The sequence below is a fragment of the Strix uralensis genome, chromosome 11, assembly GCF_047716275.1.
Source record: "Strix uralensis isolate ZFMK-TIS-50842 chromosome 11, bStrUra1, whole genome shotgun sequence".
Lineage (NCBI taxonomy): Eukaryota > Metazoa > Chordata > Aves > Strigiformes > Strigidae > Strix > Strix uralensis.
Genome location: NC_133982.1, coordinates 8838603 through 8859072, shown reverse-complemented (window position 1 = coordinate 8859072; position 20470 = coordinate 8838603). Strand labels below are relative to the sequence as shown.

The 20470-nt window shown below is 36.9% G+C and overlaps 1 protein-coding gene across 10 annotated transcripts in view; it reads left to right on the top strand.

The window, feature by feature from the left end:
* Positions 1–20470, top strand: part of TJP1 (tight junction protein 1) — a 196856-nt gene that overhangs the window by 150574 nt on the left and 25812 nt on the right. For all 10 annotated transcript variants that reach the window (XM_074880804.1, XM_074880800.1, XM_074880798.1 and 7 more), the window contains 8 exons: positions 2345–2401; positions 8620–8744; positions 8961–9063; positions 10448–10727; positions 11320–11423; positions 12168–12336; positions 12699–12843; positions 18768–18904. In XM_074880804.1, coding sequence (XP_074736905.1) covers positions 2345–2401; positions 8620–8744; positions 8961–9063; positions 10448–10727; positions 11320–11423; positions 12168–12336; positions 12699–12843; positions 18768–18904 — 1120 coding nt within the window. The remainder of the gene's footprint in view (positions 1–2344; positions 2402–8619; positions 8745–8960; positions 9064–10447; positions 10728–11319; positions 11424–12167; positions 12337–12698; positions 12844–18767; positions 18905–20470) is intronic.

Below are 20470 nucleotides of genomic sequence, written 5' to 3'. Positions count from 1 at the left end.
TCTTGATTGGACTGTTTGGGCATGCAGAAAGAATGAAAATAACGTATTACTTGGTTTGCTATCTAACTAATGGATATTTGATGTTTCCAAGTCTTGTGAATTTGAAATGACTGTATTAGTAAAATCTAGGGAAGGTGATAGCAATAAATCAGTAGAGGAGATAGTGTGAGCAATAAAATGGAGAAGAACAAGCAAGGAAAGTGGAAAGACTGAGCTTCTACAGAAAGGAAAAAGCCATTAATGGCAGCCCCAGTCAGTAGATTGAACAGTAAGTGCCCTGTCCAGGTTTAGAAAGGCTGGTGAGTTTATGTGGGTGAGTTTTTTGGGGTTTGTCTTGGTTGTTTTTTTTTTTTTTTGTGAGGTAGTAAGTAATCTCACAGTTCTCAGAAGTGTGTTACGTAGGTCATTTCCATTTTTCTTAGTCATTGCTTAGCTGTTTTTGTTATCTTACCCTACTCTGACTCTAGGATTGCCAGTTCTCCCAGATCCAGTGGGAGCAGTGCATAGCTGGTTAAACCGGGTTTTATCAGTCTTTGCCATATCCAGAACCAGTTGGTGTGTTTGCACTGTGCCCTGTGTACTGAGCTCCAACAGTGAGACACAAGAACTTGGAGCTGTTGAAATCTGGTACCTCATTAGCCAAGTAGCTCAAACTGTGCTGTGCAGAAGTGCCTTCAACTGCCTATGGAGTGTTGTACCTGCCTGACTTTGCCAGGACAAATGTGATAAATGAACCAGTCAGGTTAACTTCTTTGATAATTGCAGATAGAAATGAGGCAGCCTTACTTGAATTAAAATGCGAGTTGTGACTTTTTGCAGTCCATTATTGGATTCCTGTTGCACCCTTTTCTGAACAGGAGCAATTTAAAGCTTTTTTCTTTTACAAGTTCACTTGCAGAGGTAATTCTTTGCTTGTTGATGAGATATTTAGCCTGAGAAGCTCCTGCCAAAACTAAGACAGAATGAGAGCATCAGAAATAGGGAAGAAAATCAGTATTCATTAACTGTTTAACAGGCAAAACATTCTGCTTTGTTTCAAAGATAGCTTTCTGTGTGTAAATCGTTACTGTTTTTAATATATATTTGGTCTACTTTTAAAAAGCTGGAGAGAAATAATCTAATTCTGGGGTAGAGTTGAATCAATTTGTAATGCAAAGGAGTAACATTTGGTACTGAGGGGAGGGGAAAAAAAAGCTGTTTGAATGAAATATATCCCAATTAAGTTGCACCAACACTTTCAGGAGCAGTGAACCCTGAAAGAGAAATGGGCAGTAATGTAGCACATCCTGAACATTGAAATTAGAGCACAAAATGTGGAGGAAGGAACCCCACAGCTTTTTGGGGTCATGAGAAGAACTCACTTTTTAAACCTACTTGCAAATTCTGATGTTATGAAATTGGATAAAGTTTTCAGAGGTATTGATTGTGAGAGTAAACACTCCTGCTGCTGTTCTACTGTAATACAGGACTGGATTAAAAGCTAGGAGTACTTTTCGTTGTAGTGGCTGAGTTACTGTAACTGAAACAAAATAAGAGTAAAGTAGAATTTCAAAGAAAACATTCCTGTATTGCAGAGGTGCTTGTGTTGTGATTCTGTTCTTTAGTTAGTAGACTGCTTGTTTATGAGAGGGGAGAGTATGGAGCAAAACCTTGGGCACTCTGGAAAGGTAGAAAATTTGGCAGCAGGATAGCAAGGAGACTTCATGCTGTTGGCTACGTATTTCCTGCTGCCTTTCTGCCTGTTTTCAAGCCTTTGGCTCTGCTAGTTTTTCCTCCATCATGCCATCTTCCCCTTTCCAAATGTTTGCTTGTCATGGCACATTAAGTAGTGCAAGTATCTGCTCTTTTAAGCAGAAATGCAGGTATGTAAATATTGTCATAATGTTACTGTTTAATCTAGTTCCCTTAGAGGACCTTGTTTATTTCTGCAGTGCTACTGTTCACCAAAGAAATTAGCCTACACTAAACTGTGGAGTCTGTTAAATGTGACCTGTATGCATAATACAGTAGCACACGTACTGTAATCTATAGCTGGGTGTTCATGAATTAGGAGTAATGTGCATACAGGCAGAACAAGCAAAAGGAGAATGGTCACGGAAGTATTAAGTAGAAATCTGTTTTGCCTATTCTTCCCCCCTGCCCCTTTCCATAGGAGCATGGGAGGTTCAGATGTGATATATAAAGAGAGGAAATGCGTAACAAATGAGCCAGCCCTACTTCTCTGTAGCTATTTGATAGGAATATTAGTATTACTTTTGAGTGTAAGTTTCTCTTTGTGGTATTATACAGTCATTTAGTACAGCTGTTGACAGTGAAGTCTAATCTTTGGGTTTTTTCTCCTTAGAGCACAACAATGGAAGAAACAGCTATATGGGAACAGCACACAGTGACTCTTCACAGGGTAAGTTCATACAATTGGTTCTGTGTGCCTAATGCAGGATACTGGTAGCATTTGAAAACAATAGGAAAAAGCCAGATGTCAGGAAGTAAAAGAAAAGGAAACTGTCATATTCCGTTGTTTAAATTTAGAAGTGTTGCAAAAGCTCCATTTGATAGTAGGTCTATTTGTTTGTTGGGTTTCAAAGATAAGCTTGCCTACAAATAACTGCCAGAAACAAAACTTTAGATTACTTCTGTATGTAACTGAAAGTAGTTAAAAAATGAAATGTTCATTAATGATTGTACTGTAACTATATTTAAATGTTTTAAAACTTTATTTGCAGGGACATAAACCAGTGTAGTTAAGTAGAGATAAATGTGTTCAAAACTGCCTTATTTGGTTGCCACTTTCTTCAATTAGTGGCTGAAAATAGTGATTTTTGGGTGATCAGAATGTGCACATTACACGAAGGAATGTGTACTAGGAATCAGTGACTAGAAAGACAGCTTTTACATTGAGACTGACTCTTGTCTTATTTGAGTTACTCTTAAATTAAATTGATTTCTGATGTAGCTATTGTGAGGCTGTACAAGAAAGGCAATAAGGAATGAGTTGCTTAGGGAAAATCAGAACAAGGTGGGATGCCATTTTTTGCAGCCACTTAGTATTAAAGTGACCACAGAATCATGGTCAAAATAGCTATATTCATTCCAACAAAAGGGAGATACACAAGAGTGTCTCCAGGGAGCAAGTTATATCATTTGCCTTTAAATCTTCAGCATAGAATCAAGGCATTTTAGAATTGTAGCATTGATGAGATGAATGGACCTTTGTGACTAGAAATGTGTATGAATAGATCAGCTGGTCAGATAAAAATGTTAATTCTCTGTACAAACCTATTATCTGTTGATTCTAATGAGTTTAATCTTTGAATCAAAATAACCCTTTTAGTACCTGTCCTCTGAGGAACAGAGCAGTTACACTCATTTGGCCGGAAGACTGTCTAGCAAAGTACCCTGTCTCTAACTGCAACCACATGTTGAAAGAAAAGTATAAGTAAAACCAGAAATGTGTAGTGATACTTATCTAGGCTACTTGTCAAGCTTCCAACAATTTTTAGGTCAACAAATTTTGGAGCAAGAGGTATTATTTCTATGTGTAATTGCCCTTTATGTTTTCTACTTGAAGCTTTCCATTCATCCCTGGAACCTGTGTAAACTTAAAATTTTTTACTCATACTACTGATTAAATCTGTACTGTCTTATTTTCAAAACCAAACAAAATAATGCGATAGCAATACAAGGTTGGCTAGTAGAGTTGGTGATTGTTTAGTTTCTCTTGAAGAGGATATTTTTCTGGTTAATTGGAGCAGTAACTTCAGTGAAACCTGAAAATGACGAGTTCAGTCAGTGTGCAAAGGAATCATGAAATGCTGCAGTATGGTGTTACCTTGAACAAATCTTTGAAATAATATATAGGAACTATAAGTCATGTCTTTGCACTTGCAGCGTAGTCAGAAGTCTTTGTGTAGAACTGAAAGTGTGATTTGATTACAAATTTGATTATGACACTTTATGTGCCAAACTTCTGCCAACTGTACTGGTTTAACAGTTAGCTGAGTAAGTAGCTCTTATATAGATGTTGGAGACTGGCGTCTACTGTTAATAACTTTGATAGCATTAATTTAGGCAATTAAAAGCAAACAAACAATGTTTTCCATCTGCCAGATAAATTAGCATAAGAGTTTGGGTTTTATTAAGCTTAGAATTTATCCTTAGCACTGGGAAGAGGATTTAGGAGAGCAACGGCATATTTGCCTATGGAGTTTTTGACTTTGCTTTTTATTGGTGATGTTCTTACAGTGTTAGATTATCAAGTAGTTGAGGTTACTTCAGTTTAGTTGGAAGGAGTGAAATGCATCCAGATCTCAGTTATCCTCAAAGATATCTAGAAGTTAATAGAATTGGAATAGACTCAAAATGCCACTCTGGTTGTGGAATATTTCCTGTGTGAGTTTATTTGCTCCACTTTGCTGAGCTACAGAACAGCAGAGAGCATCTACTGTCAGCCACACAAAAAACATTTTGAACTGAATTTGCTTTATCTAGTGAGGCACACTAAAAAGTCCCTCTGATTTTGGCTTAGCTGAGGGCAGTAAGCTGGCTGCGAATGATGGAATTAATGACATTTGACATGTGCTGAATTTCTACAGGGTAGATGCAAGTCAGGCTTCACGTTACTGGCTTCCTGTTTTACTGGTATGCCTGAGAAGCTCTTGGGATTCACCAAACTTTTTTGTACATCTTGTCAGTATTTGCCTTCAGAAATGAGGCAAGACAAGTCACTGAAAGAATCTGATCCAGAATAAACGTCTAAAACCTTAGTAAGTCCCCCTGGGAGAGGGAGAGAGGTCTGGAGTTGGTGTCAGTCCAGATCAACTCTTGTTTCTTCACAAGTACCTGCTTAATGGCAAGCAGATCTGTTGTCCCTCCAAGTGCCCCAAAGAAACTTTGTAACTGTGGGTTTTTTCTCCATTTTAATTGTTTTTTATTAATGGTATTTGATCAAAACTAGTTAACGAGTGAGGACCACTAACATCTGTTAAAAGGAACAGCCTTAAAACTAGGGAGGAAGTAGTTTGGTGGGTGGGGGTGTTAGCAAAGATGCATAGAATATTCTTGACTACATTTATTCCTGTTTTGAGACTCATTTTTGTCCTGTTGGAGACTCCTGCACTGACAATTTTACTTTGTTTTAAGATGGTGTTGTTCTCTACTCCATTGCTCCTGTGTATGACAGAGTACAATTTCTTTAACTCTCCTTGGTATCCATAAAGGTAGCCAAAAATGTAAAAACAAAAAGCAGTTTTAGTAGTAATCATCAAACTTTAAGAAAGTAGATATCATTTGTATGCAATCTTTTTCTGAAGAAAAAAAACAAAAAAGCCCCATTAGCAGGTAACTGTATAAGGTATTCTATCTGCGTAGTCTAATGATTAGCTTTTTGAACATGTCAGTGTCTGAGGTATTAAACATTTCTTAAAAAGTTTCTGCATTCTTATAGGGTGCAATTACTGATTTATAAAACCAATTAATGGCAGTTCAGAAGTGTTGTTACATACCTCAAAAAGATACATGTTTTATTTTTTCAGTATGTCTTGATCCTGTAATGGCCCTTTTAAAAGGGGATAGTATGGTACATTAGCTTTGGAAGATGAGCCTTACAAAAGAGAAAGGGAGTGCTTTAGATAGGGAGTTCTTGTTGAACAATGCAGCTTTGCCCACTTCTTTGGAAGGGCTTCTTCCTATGATCTGTACTTTGCAGAGATGTGATTACAAATTAGAGACAGAGTATACTTAATCCCAGTAGTTGCAGTATACATTTGTCAGTTCAGGCACTTTGATGTGGTTCAAACATCAGATTTTTTAATTTTTATCCATCTGCTTCAGGTATCTTAGAATCTGGAACTGAGCATATAAGCAGTCTGACTGTCACAGTAATTGGTGATTTTCAGCACTATTACCAAAAGACTTAATAGAAACTTTTTTGGGGAGAAGAGGCTTGAGCTTCTAACCAAGAGTTTTGTTCCCTTTCTTTACTACCCTTCCAACTTCCTGGACTGCTACTTAGCTCTTGAAGATTGAGCCCGTCTCAAGTTCAGTTAAAGCTTATCAGATGGCTACAGTTTACCTTTTATTGAGAGATTTGCTGTTTTTGTATTCTTAACTGTAAAGGTCTTTAAGGAGAAGCGATGCACTTCATATCTTACGTGGGTTTCCTCATAGTTGGAACTCAAGTTCTGTGTGTCTTAGATGTGTCTCCTTCCTCCAAAGAATAGAAACCAGGCTTCTGCTTCTCCCATGCTGCCTTACTGTGGGAGAGTAAAACAGTCCAGTCCTTTTTTTTTTTTTCTCTTGTGTTGTCACTACATCATCTGACAAGTGACTTTGTGATATGGCAGATTTATTTTAGTGCAATTTTAGTTAAGATACATGTTTATATCTCATATAATCTGTAGTGATCAACATCTTGCTATTTCCAGACATGTCTAGGAGCTAGGTTCAGTTTTCTGAGGGTAGTTAGTTTATCGTTTATCTCTTAAGGTGATGGTAGACAGCAGGATAAAATGAACAGTAGTAGGTTGAGGTTTACTGGAAAGTTTCTTATTTGAGCTCTTAAATTTTCATGAAGGTTTAGGGTTTGATTTGAACTTAGTGATTTGGAGTATCTCTTTAGACTTTGATTTATGTTATTAGCCTTTGTCTGACATGGTCTTTTTTGACTGCTGTAATATGCAACTGCATTGTTTTAGGGCTTCTTGAACATCATTAAAGTATGAAACTAATCATCCTAATAGTGGTGATTTGGTTTGCAAATCTACTCTGAAAAAATAGAAAGTAACAAGGTAAGGTTGATAGTGAGTTTCTGCATCTCTGCTGGCCTTAGCCTGATAGTTGTATTTCTTTTCATAAGTGGAGAGTTACAAGAAATCTTTTTTGTTTGTGATGTAAGGAAAGATAGAGAACACTTAAATGAAGTTCAACATAAATGTCTGTTGTTAGCTCTTTTCTCCCTTTCCTTCCCCACCCAAATATAGTGAAAACTGAATTTTGTTTGTTAGTCATGGAAAACTGTAAGATGAAGCAGTGGCATGGGAAAGGGGAGATATTTTTGAATAGTTTTTAAAGGGGGTTTTGATACACGTTTTCATAGGCTATTATATATTCTTTTTGTTGACTATATAAAAAAATAAAACTGAAAGAAAACCTCAGCTCTGGTCATAAGTAGTTACTAGGATCCTTTAGACTGTCCTCCTGCATGGCACAGGGTTTCATTTAGTAATTCTTGAATGAATCCCAGCCATGATTTCTGGTTGATGGGCCTGGAACGTATCTTGAAAATATGTCCAATCTTCATTTGATGAATTAAAATTAATGTAAAAGAAGCAGTAAGGTGTTCCTCTCCCCACTCCCGCACACCTGTTAGACCAATTTATTTTATTCATGCCTGGCAACAGTATTTGCTAACTGTTGAAATTGATTTCTGAACAGTGAATCTCCAGATCTTTGTTTTAATACTGTATGGTCCTGTTCACTGCTTACAGGCTAAATCTGGACCATGTTTGACCTCTATTTTGGGGGGAAATAGGAGCCAGGTTTTTTGAGCAGTAATTACTGTCCAAAAAGCTGAATGAATGTCATGTGTTGTACCGCCAAATGCAGACTGCCATGTTGCTTCTGCAGTCACTGTAAGGTTATGAAACTCATTGCTAAAGCTGGGTCCTGTTTGGCAAAAAGTCTGAAAAAGAAAGGGATAAGTCTGTGAGCATGGAGTGTATGCTATGTTAAATGGAGAGGAGGAATTGACTGAAACATGATCTTTTCCATCCACTGACTGTGTATTTTGCATAGTTGAAAACTTCAAAATATATTATTGAGCAAAATACAGCATTTAAAAGGTAATATCCTTCTGACAGTGTTTTCTGGGCAATGACAGAATAGCTAGATAGTTTGCAAATAAGCTATATTTAGAAAGTTTATTTCCCACCCTCACTGCTTCCAGGCAGAAATGTAAGCATCATTGTTGTTTCTTGAAATATCTAACAGGAATAACTTTTCGGAGGCATTGACCTTGCTGTAGTGGCAGGTCACCCTAGAGGGAAAAGATTGAAGCAAATTACTTTTGTTAAGATGCACATGATTTGCAAGTGCTGACAAGGTTTTGATGTATTTAATGGTACAAGTGATCTCGGTATTATTTGTAAGAATTGAGCCTGCAGTCATACTACTGTGTGCTGTGATCCTGTTAGTTCCTGAGCTAAGCAAGGTCAAGCTGGGTAAATACCATAATGTGAAACCTCAGAGAAAGTGTTGCAAGAAGTGATATGGGTTTGAATTGGTATCTCAACACAGTGGTATATGTTGTGCTTATGGAAGATTGAGGTTTTACTGGTGACCACCTGAGGCCCAGGCCATAAAAATGCAAATGAGAACATTAATATTTTGCTCTTGGGAGAGATTGAGTAGTTAGTCTGAAACTCTCTGCCTCCTAAAAGTGGTTTTTTTATTTTTAATCTCTCTCCTGTTCTTGGATTGCATAGCATCGCATGGTACATTGATCCTTGTTTCTTCCAAAAAGTTGTATTCATCCCACAGGACCTTCTTGTGTTTGACACAGGGATGCGAATTGTTACCATGTAAATATTAAAAAGTAAAAATATTTCTCTTGTTACATTATAGGCTCCTGGATTTGGATTTGGTATTGCAATATCTGGAGGAAGAGATAATCCTCACTTTCAGAGTGGTGAGACATCAATAGTTATTTCTGATGTGCTGAAAGGAGGCCCAGCAGAAGGACTGCTGCAGTAAGTGCCAAACTATACCTGGATTCTGATTTGAAGGGCATTCATCTTTGTTAGTGGTAGCTTAACCTCCTAATTGTCTTGCTCTCAAGATATCTATCTGTAACTGTTTATATAGTAGGTTTATAATACAGGCAGTTTGTCAGGGACACTCATTCCCCAATATTTTCCCTTTGGCATAAAGTATTTATATTGTGTATTGTAATGTTTTTCATTTAGAGAAAATGACCGTGTTGCAATGGTTAATGGAGTTTCAATGGATAATGTCGAGCATGCATTTGCTGTTCAGCAACTGAGGAAAAGTGGGAAGAATGCCAAAATTGTAAGTGAATGTCTTGAAGATTTAAGCTTATTTAAATTCCGTAGTTATAGAGCAAAACCGAAATGGTGTGAATAATACCTCTCTGATGCTTCAGGTTTAAGTGATGATCATGACATGTTTATCATGTGGGTCACTAAAAATTTTTTTGAAAATAAGGATGATGATGATGATTGAGTAGTGTGGCACTGGATACTTCAGACTCCTTTTCTTTGTGGTAAAGTTCTCAGTTTGTCAAAAGCTCAATTCTTGGCTTTGTTTAATATTTGCTTTCTTGAGTGCACTCTTATCAAGTTTTTCAAGGACTGGTGTATGTTAAAGGACTTTACCCACTGTTCAGGCACTAGCATAGTTCTTCTTATGCTCAGTAAACAGTTTGCCAAAATAAAGTATAATTACCTTAATTCCTATAATTTTGTAGGCTTATTCAAAGTGGCTGGCTTTTGAACTTTGCAAATCAGAACAGGCCATCACTAAAGGGTAGTAATCCGGCTTTCTGTAAAAGTTTGAGATTTATGTTACAAAAAACAGAACACAAATGCACAATGTTTAATGATTTCTTAATTCAGGAAAGCAAACTTCTAGGGCTTGTAGAAAAGCTTTTGTGCTGACAGATTTCTAGTGCTCTTGTGTGCTTTATAGTTGCAAAAATTGTCATGTTTTGCATTTGTAGATTCAGCAATTCTTTAAAGCTTACACAAAACAATGTGGTGAGCTATGCAGTATCTGAAGTATTTGGTGTGTAGATTTATGTAGGGAAAAAGAGTTAATGAAAACTTCGTGGTATAACTTGGTTCAGTTTTATAACACGTAGCAAATAAACCTCTAAACAGGGTTGGGTTTTATTCTAGAAACAGCTGTCGATGTTCATGCCAATCAACTTTGAACTTTCAGCGGGAATGTTCCCCTTCCTCTGTGGCTTGCATAAACATTGCTTTGGAAGACTGGGAGGCTTCAAAGTCGAGGAGAATTACTGTCAATAACACACTGAGAATACAGTAGATTACATGTTAGCAAAAGAAGTTTTTAGCAGTGCCAGTAGCTGATTTGTGGGTTTAAGCAAAGAGAGAGGGCATTCAAATATGAAGCTCTGTGAAGACAGAATGTTGCATTGTGCTACAATGGCTGTTATCCTTTTGCTGGTTTTACAAAAGCAAAAGAGGAGTAAAAATACATCCCTCCCCTCAAAAACAGGTTTCTTGTAATCTATTGATGAGTCTCCTGTATTAATCGAATAGAATTTTATAATGAGGATTCAAGATTTCAGAGCATCCACAAATGCATCTGTATATTTTCTTTTGAGTTCTGACATTAGCTTGGTTTATGACATTTAGTAGCACCATTAGCGTTATACAGCCAGAGGCTGATGTCTAGTTTTTGGCTGTAGACTATCAGAAGGATGAAGAAAATTCAGATTCCAGTGGCTCGACCAGAACCTGAACCAGTGTCTGACAATGAGGACGACAGCTATGATGAAGAGATACGTGATCTAAGAAGCAGCCGTGGTGGTCCAAGTGCCAACAGAAGGCATGAGAAGAGCTGGGTAAGAGATCGAAGTGCTAGCAGAGAGAGAAGCTTATCACCAAGATCAGACAGAAGGTCGGTTACTTCCAGTCAGCCTGCAAAACCTACCAAAGTAACACTGGTGAAATCAAGGAAAAATGAAGGTAACTTGTATGTAATTCTCTTGCTAAGACTTTTGCTGGTTTTTAAAGGCCAACTGCTTCAGTCAATGTTGCATTAAGGGCTTCATGGACTGTATGAACAGTGCTGTTAACAAGTTTGCCCCTTTTACCAGTAGCTAGCTGAAAACTTGAAAACTGCTATTGTATTTCTGGTGGTATCTTTCATATTCCAAAATACATGTGATTAATTAAGGGTACAGTTTTATATAGTGTAAACAAATCTCAACTGTGCACCTGATGTCTGGTGGTCAGTGGCTACATACCTTCCATATACTTCCGTCGAGTCTTCGGTGTTTGTCTTGTTTGAAAGAGGGAAAATTGTAGGAGCATCTGAATTAAGTTGTTGAACAACACCTATGATTACAGGCAGAGTTAGAAAAGAAATTGATATAATGGTAAATCCATAGCGTAATTCCACTACAGCCCTTCATGTGCCAAGTTCACTCTCCTCTTTTGCGTATCCAGTGTAAATGTTGTATAAAGCAGTGTTGTAAATCTTCAGATACCTCCCTCTTGTTATTTTTTTTACTGTAACTTCATCGGTTTTCTTTCTTCTTTTATTGCTATTATATAGAGTATGGTCTACGGTTGGCAAGCCACATATTTGTGAAAGAAATATCACAGGATAGCCTGGCAGCAAGAGATGGCAATATTCAGGAAGGAGATGTTGTACTGAAGGTATAGTAAATGGTGGTGGTGGGTTTTTTTTCAAGAGAAAAACTTACTGATATAACTGTTCTTAGAATTAGTTATTTCTTAACGTAATTATTACTAGTTGAAGATGTATCTTTAAATTACTTCAAAGGTCAATAAATTTAAGTATAAATCAACCTCTCTAAAGAAAGGGAAATTATAAAGTCTTTTGGGGTTTTTTTGGTATTATTCCCCAGGCCTTATTCAGTCAAATAGTGCCCACTGTAAATGTATAACAGAAAACATTTGGGATGGTATGAAACTGGCCCTGTGTGCTTAGTTATACAATATAATGGTGTGGAATTGTGCTATTGAGCAACACCAGAACTTGCCTTCAGGATAAATTTTGATTTTTGTGGAAATCAATATACCCAGGGATTTTCAATTCCATACTAACAACTTTAATTTCAAGATACTGCTATAAATATGTTGGTGCAGAAAAACATTCTGCAGTATATAGCAGTGCTGGTTCAAAAAACATAACTAATATTTTAAAATAAGTTCTGTATTAGTGGTAGAGGCTTTGTCTTTGAAAGATGAAAATAAATTTCTAATATTATGTCATAGTTTGGATGAGCCCAATAGTCTTCCGTTCTATTGTGGTAATTTGATAAATATCTCCATCTATTTCTAAAATCTAAATATCATCAGACAGAAAACCACTGTCTACTGGAGATTCGCTGTTTTTTTCAGTAAGTTTATATCTGCTCTTCTCTTATTCTGTTCCAGATAAATGGTACAGTGACGGAAAATATGTCCTTAGCAGATGCAAAAACACTAATAGAAAGGTCAAAAGGCAAGTTGAAGATGGTTGTTCAGCGAGATGAACGAGCTACACTGTTGAATGTCCCTGATCTTTCTGACAGTATTCATTCTGCTAATGCTTCAGAAAGAGATGGTGAGTATAAATAAACTTGATTTCCAAAGGGAGAGAAGAATTCCCTGTGTTGTGAAGATGTTAAATACCTAAGTGGGATGAGAGGGTGGGGAGCAGAAGAGTGAGGAGTAACATTGTCATGTGGGTAAATTCTTGTTTGAATGTGATTGAAATCCATATGTTCAAAAACAGTGGAGAAAAATATACATCTCCAATTCTTGCAGTTGTTTTTTCAGGAATATTAAATTTAGTTGTTTTGAAATAATAGACATAGATTTAACATCTTCATAAAAATTCTCTGCAAAAGCTTATTTCCATTTGAGCAGATCACACCACCATTTTAATTACAATCATTTCATGAAAAAACAACTTTTATTTAACAGACATTTCAGAAATTCAGTCGCTGGCATCAGATCATTCCAACCGATCACATGACAGGCCCCGCCGCAGTCGTTCACGATCTCCTGACCAGAGGTCAGAGCCTTCAGACCATTCCAGACATTCTCCACAGCAGCCCAGCAACGGCAGGTGATGGCAGCATTGTATTATTTTTAAATCAACTATTTAATGTGACATAAGTTGGAGGAGTGCTTGGATTTATACAGTGTGACAAATGTGACGCAAAACTATGGTAGTAGTAATATGACATCCTTTCTCTCAAGAGATGCAGCTGATAATGATCCAAATCTTTTTAGACTTCAGGAGAAATGGAATTTTTAACTTCAGTGTTAGCCCTTTTTTAAACATAATCTTAGAGCATGTTGTATGAATGACAATAAGTTCGATAGTGATATATGTTATTGAAGCATATGCAATTATATTTTGGTTTTAGAAAGCAGTTAGCTGCAAGGATATTTGAGATGACTAGTAGCACAGTTCCTATTGAATGTCCAACCTGGGTAAACTTGTTGAAATCTTTGCTTTATTTAGGCATAGCCTATTTACTTTCCTCACTAGCCTTCTTTAAAAGTTACCTTATGTTTCTGAATATACTTAATTCCTTCAAAAAAGGTGTATTACACAGCAGATTTAGGTTTTGGAATGTAGTTTTTAATATTTGAACTTGGCAGTGGGGCATTCACAGTAATTCTGAAGTAGGCAAGTGTCATTTTACGTGAATTCAGAGAGAAGTATGTTGTATGGTTTGGAATTTTTTCTTTTGCCATGTGAAACTTTAATCCTGAATAACATAAATCTGTCCTGTTTTGCATTTCCACAGTTTGCTGGAAATGGATGCTAATTTATTGAAACAGAATTTCGGGGTTGGATTTCAGATTTTACTAAACATTTATAAGAGAAGAGTTTACCTTCTGAGTGCTCATAGGTGATGGAGCAAAAGTTAGAATTGGTCCGTTGCAACTTCCAAATTCAGAGCCTGTATTTGAAGACTTTCAGATGCTGTCAAAAATTCTGAAAATCAAATTGCAACTAGCTGTTCCATAAAACTAAGATACGCCTGATTGGTTATTAATAACATTTTGTTTGCCGGATGGGAAAATAACGCTTATACCTTCAAGGTTTTTAGGGTCTTTTAAGGGTTAATAAAACTGCAAGACAGATCTTACCTGCATGTACACCTGGTTGGGGTTATGGATTACAGACATTTTTGCGTCTTTTCCATGTATATTGCTTGGAGGGACCACAAGGCATGGAAGTTTGTTTCCAAGTAGGAAACCCATCATTAGTTGGAAAAACTTAAAAGCAGGTCCCCAGATCAGGGATTTGATTGTGAAGGTTGTGAGGTCTGTCAGATTTAAAACCTTGATTTCTTGACGTGCATTTCTAATGCAGTGTGAAAAGGGCTTGTGGAGGGAGGGGAAGAAAAAATCCATCAAAACTGAAACGATGACTGACTTATCCTAGTGTTAGTGCTTTCCTGTCCTATTACAGTGGCTTAGGTAGATGGTCACTTCCTCCCTATGGACTACCCTGTCAGAAGAATTAAATCCTTCCTCAGAAGGAACTTTGAAGTTATCTCAACTCCGAATGCATCCGCTATATCTACTTTATGAACAAGAGCTACCTTGGCATGGATTGACTTCCTGTTGGACATGTCCCTTTCAAGATCAGAAAAATTGGGCCCTGAGCCACATAAAGAAAAACATGTTAAAAGCAGCTTCTCTTTGTAGTGGTTATTTGTGCAAGTTCAGATCTGCTGTAAGATCAAATCAGTTGCAACTGCTTCATTTTTTTTATAGTTTGGTGAAAAATCTGGAGGCAAAAAAACTTGAGAACAACAAGCTAAGGAGGAAAAGGTGCCAAAAGTCCACAAACTGAGCTTAAGGAGGACATTAAAAATGATGGGTTTTCATTTGTGTTGTCCATCTTTCAGTATTCCATACTGGTATGTACACCAGTGTGCCTGCAGTTTTCCTGGATATGGAATTTCCACAATCGCTATTTGAACATTCTGTCAAAGAACTTGTACTTTACTCTAGTCCAAAAGAAATTCACAGATGTCTCTTGAACAGTCTTCCTAAAACTCAGATTCTAGAACATGTTCTTCTTACTTTACTAATAAATAAGACTAATTACACTTGAATGGTTTTTTCACTTGTGGAGGATTGCAAATTATCCATAGTCTTGAAAAGAATCCAGAGAATGAATCTTACAAATCTCCAGGGACAGATAATACTCATAGCCCTAGAGACTTGGAAAATTTATAGCCAGCTGATGCTGAATTAGGTATGAAGTGAAATGTAAGATACAAATATGTCCTGGCTTTGAGGAGAGGCTCTCTGCGCAGATCATGTTTTAAAGGTTAAATATAATTTTAAAAGATGTGTATAATTTTAAAGATATGCAGAACAACAACTGTTTAGGCAGAGAAAAAATGCATCTTAAATATAGAATGTCAGATAACATAAGGCAGCTTTGTATAATCTGTTAAGAGCTGTACTTAAAAAGCTAGAATGAGCAGAATAGGTCTCTGCACCCTAAGTTGGAGAGTACTTGGGGGAAGTATCATATGTACCCTTTCTTGCCTATCTGGTCTTACTGCTGGCAGTAACAACTTGTTGAGCTAGATAAGCATTTGGTGTGACCCATCCTGAAAAGTGGCATTTACAGCCAGGTGCTGGCAAGTCTGCCAGATTACATCTCTGGGCATTTAAAAGAACTCCCACTCAGGAACTCTCTCCTATGCTGCCTTCTTCACCTGGGTACTGCAACAGCAAAAACGTTTTCTGATACATGTTCAGCCTCAGCAAGACAGGTGTAGCTTGAAGAAATCCCTGTAGAGGTCATCATGATCTCTGGAAGCATGAAGTTGACTTCTCTAATACAGTTGTCAATTTATATATAGCATGAGAGATTTGTTGTTCTGTCTATTTTCAAAACAAGCTGAAAAACTGGAATATGGGAGAAAAATCAACCCTATTTTTGAATGTGCTTAGGAAGATGCATCTTGGCTCCCTCTTGGCTCTTACTGTCTTCTCATGCTAAACAGTTTGAGATGTGCTAAGAGCACATTTGTGAAGAGCCTGCATATTCCTATTTTTCAGAACTTTTTTTGTGCAAACAAGCATTCTAACTGTGTTGCAGACAGTCGTCTTTTGTTCTGAAGTAATAGCCACAGTTGATGGCAGTAGTGTGTAGCTGACTGCATTTTGTGACAGCAGGTTATTTTAAATGCTTGTTAGACATACTTATAAAAAAAAAGGGGGGGGTGGGGAGTAGAGGAGGAAGTGAGGTAAAGGGGGCCCTGACACAGCACAGATGTTAAACAATAGTATTACAGAGCACACAGTGAACAAAACTTTTGTCTCTTGGGAAGTGCAGCTGTCAGTTTTTAACATGTTTCCATTACCTAGAACCAGCGACAGCATCAAGTTGTTCCTTGTATCATCTTGCAATGTGAAATAGTCAGTGCTTACTGGACAATTTAAGCAAAATCAAGAAAAATTATACTCTCCTGCTGTTCTGATTTTTCCTTTTTGTTCTATCAGTTGCATTTCTATCAGCTTTTTGAATTTAAACTGTGTTGTGTTACGTAGAGTAGAACTGGCCTTTTGCAGGCATTTTAGTTGACAGGGTGTATTTGCCTACATGCATAGCAGTTAGCCCAGTCTAGAAGCATATTGCTTCAGATAATTACAGTGGTTTTGGACTATGTGGAGAGGAAATGTAAAATTAACTTTGTCCTTCTGTAGTAACTGCAGTATTTTTGGACTTATTTTTAAAGCAAAACAGATACTATTATTTCAGAATAATGCTTCTGTTAAGCATTAGGAGATACTTGGAAACAGGTAGAGAGGGCTTATGGGGGAAATTTACTGTAATATCATGTTAACTAGTGCTCATTACCCAAAAATCTTTGGACAGGGAGGGGAACTCGTTGTAGCTTACACTACTACAGGACTTTTTTTTTTGTTTATAAGACACTTAGTATGCATTTAAACAGCTAAATGTATGTGTCTGTTTTTAACAAGCCAGGAACTACCTTCAAGGCAATGAGGAGTCCAGTCCCATTTTAGCCTAGTGCTGGAAGTAAAAGACATAAGATTTTAGCTTATGCACTTAATCTTATATACAAATGAAAATATGCTGGAAATCTGAAAGAGGAGTAAGAACATTTTTATTGGTGAAGTTTAGGAACAAAGTAGAAGAATAAATGCTTACTTTTTGTTTTGCTAGATGTAATGCTTTTAACATCATTTTAATCAACTCTGGAAGCCCCAAAAAGGGGTTTATCTGAATAAAAAAGGCACAAATAAGGATTTTCAAAATTAGGCCATTGTACTTGTTTTTACCAATAACTTGTAACACGATGGTTGTTTACAATGCGAGGGTGCCAATGTCTTCCCAGATTGTTGTCATGATTGCAGTATTCTTTATTTTTTGCTGCCTTCAGGCACACAGTTTGAAAACTGGCAGAAGAAAGTACTGAAAAGTCTTAGTATATCTTGGCTGAATAGCTGAGCTTTGTTTCTGATGTTTCAAACTTCACGTTGCTTCAGGAAAGCATGTTCTGCTTGTATTTAGACATTTACTATTTCTTTTGTTCTTTCTCACACAGCTTGGATGAGTAGATTTGCTGCGATCTGTTGTCCTAAGTCATACTTCCAACTCTTGAAGTATCAGTTCTGATTAAAATAAACAGTCTTTACTTTGTATAATGGAATTTTTTTTAATACATTTGTACTTTATGGAAACTGATACTTATTATTGCCTAGTAGCACCATCTAGCTGTTGGTAGTGAAAAACTTTTCTTTTTCCCCCCAGTACAGACCTCTCCTTTATAAGAGGAGTTGGACTTGCACCTACTGGCCAAGCTGTTGTTATCTTTGAGGAACTACCTCCTTGGCAATTATGTCTGATATTATATAAAAAGCTATGATTTGTGTCTGTCTTCTCTCAAATACCTTTTATATCCTTGCTTATTTGCCAACTGTCAGGAATTGAATAGATATTTTGAGCATCTCGTTACTTTTTTTTTTTTTAGAATGTATGTGTTCTGCAATTAAGATTCTTTGGTTTATTGATCTATTTCTGTTTTTCCAGCTGTTTATTAATTTTCATCTACTCTGACACTATTAAAATATTTACTGTTGAACATATAGCAGTGTAACAGTTAAAATTTTGACATATGGCACATGTTCTGTTCAGTTCTGCTACCAGCTGTACCTCTGTATAACAATACAAAAAACCCTAATCTTTTGGGCTCAAGGAAGAGAAATTGTTCTTTTGAGCTTTAGTTGCTCTCATCATTTAAAGAACAAGAGAAATTTTTTTCTTTAACTTGTCATGTATGTCTGTTTTATACTGTAACGTGTATAGGAAGTGCACGAGATGCAGCACGTTGGCTTTTTACTAAAATACATGGATGACTGAGTGTACGAGAAGCCCTCCTGTCTTGTAATAGCTGTGAATTGAAGGCCTTATCCTCTCTGAAGACTTGAGAAATCAGGGGCATGTTTGTGTTCTACCTTTTATCTATGCAAAGCCCTACCAAGAGCCATACCGGCAGCACTTGTGTTCCAGGGCAGCTGCAACACAAGGGAGCAGATAAATTAGCTTGACCCCAGCAAAGCCAAAGAAATAAGTTTAAAAATCCATGATTTCTACAGGGAGGGGTGAGAAAAAGACCATAGTAACTGCTCTTCTCCCCTTTTTTCCCTTTCTTTTCAATTTCTTATATAGCTTTCAATATGCAGCATGTGTATGACTTTGGTGCTTGAGGCAGAGAGTAGTCTGTTTCATCATGTCCTTCCTCTTTCTAAATAGCCATATCTAGAGAAGTCCTTTATTAACATGAAGTTAGGGACAAAATGCCTAGATCTAGAATTGGTAAAAATTATTAGTAACTTGATAAGCTAAAGATGAAACCTTGGTAATTCCTTACCCACCAAACCTGAATTTTGTGAATGAAAGGATTTATCCTTTAGTCTTAGTAGACCAAGGTCATAGAAACAATTCTATATGCAGAGTGGAATATTTTTTTTCTAATATAGTCTTCGAAGCAGAGAAGATGAGAGAATAACAAAACCAGGAGCTGTCTCTACACCTGTAAAGAATGCAGATGATATTTCTAAAACTATGGAAGAGGTGGCAGTCGAAAGAACTGAAAAACAAACTCCACCACTCCCAGGTAAAAACATTAAAATATATTAATTATGCATGTTGTTGAGAATGGATGACCAGTAAAGAGTTCATGCCACTGCATATTTGTGGAAAGATTTCCAAAGTCTTAAAACAGACCATGTCCTAATTATTTTTATTTCTGAATACGAACAGTCTTCATAACCATATCCCATGTATATTTTAGAGTGTCGGTCCTGAAAACCTAAGCTGTGGTGTCTGCCTGTTATGTAGGGGTCAAACATGAGTGTTTAGAGCTGTATTTGTAGCTGATGGTTGTAAAGAGTTTTGTCCTGATTTCTGAAGCAAGGTTAAAATCCGTCATTTCTTTTCCAAGAGTTGAGCAGTAGACTGTTGCTTACAGCAGGCTGTATTTAAACAAGGATGTAGTTAAGCCTGTTTAGAGCTGCTGTTCCCAAGACACAACTGAAAGCACTCTGAAATGCTTTGTTACTGTGGCACTTACTAAATACAGTCATGGGCCAAGAAGGCATTTCAACAAGTGCAGTACAACTAATAAAACCAGAACAAAATCTTTCTTCTTTTCCAAAAAGAAAGGATAAACTAAATGGCAGCAGCTAAAAGCCAGTTGGTGTAAAAAAGAAGAAATCTAAGATGATACTGTGACAGGACACTGTTCTGGGCAGGCTGACTTATAAAATTTTTTTGTTTACAGAATGAGGCCCTTTAGTGAAATTGTAAGTGGAGAAAGAGGACTTATGCAGATGGTTTAGTGGGAGCTGTTCTTGAAAGGCTGGGTAGAATGAGAAAAAGCACATTCAAGCTTGAAAGTATTTGAAGACTTAAGGAATGAGCAGTGACAGTTCTGCATGTAGCATTCAGTAGCTCAGTGAAGAATTGGAAGAGTTATGATGTTGATAGACTCCGAAAGATGTTGAAGATGAGAACAGTGGGTTTTCTGATGCAGCAGCCATTACTAAAAAGATTGTCATAGGAGGTGACGTTTTACAGTGGTGTTATGAAAAGATGCAAATGAAGTAAGTTTTTATTTGCCAAGATAGAAAAAGGATGTAGCAGTGAGATTAGAAAGATTAATTCTGTATTTCTGTAAAATACTGAAGATTAATAATTGGCATAATACAAAGCCAGCCAGGACAGGAGACCCTTGAAATGGCTCTTAATTCAAAGTAATGTAGGAATAATTGGTTTGAGGGAGAGGCAAGCAAGTAGTAAGTACTGTGGGGATTTTTCTGGTTAGTGGGGAAGAAGAAATAGTCTATTCTTGGGTGAATAGGAAGAGATGCATGGAAATATTTAGTTTGCATGGGAGGAGATGTAGGCCGGTAGACAAAGATAATATTTAAATTTGTGTCTGCAGATAAAATTACCTTGACATTATAAATAATCTGAGATTAAAAGGTGCAATAAAGGGCATAATCCTTTAACAGCCTCACAGAAAGCTCTAGGGAAATGAGGATCTTTCAAAGGCTGTAATGAAAATGTGGTTAGTAAAGTAGCTAGTAGATTCTGTGACAGTTTGCTGCTTAGACTAAGGGCAAGATGACTGTTACGGTTGATTGTTTCAAAGGAGGGTGGAAGGAGAGTATTTGTCCAG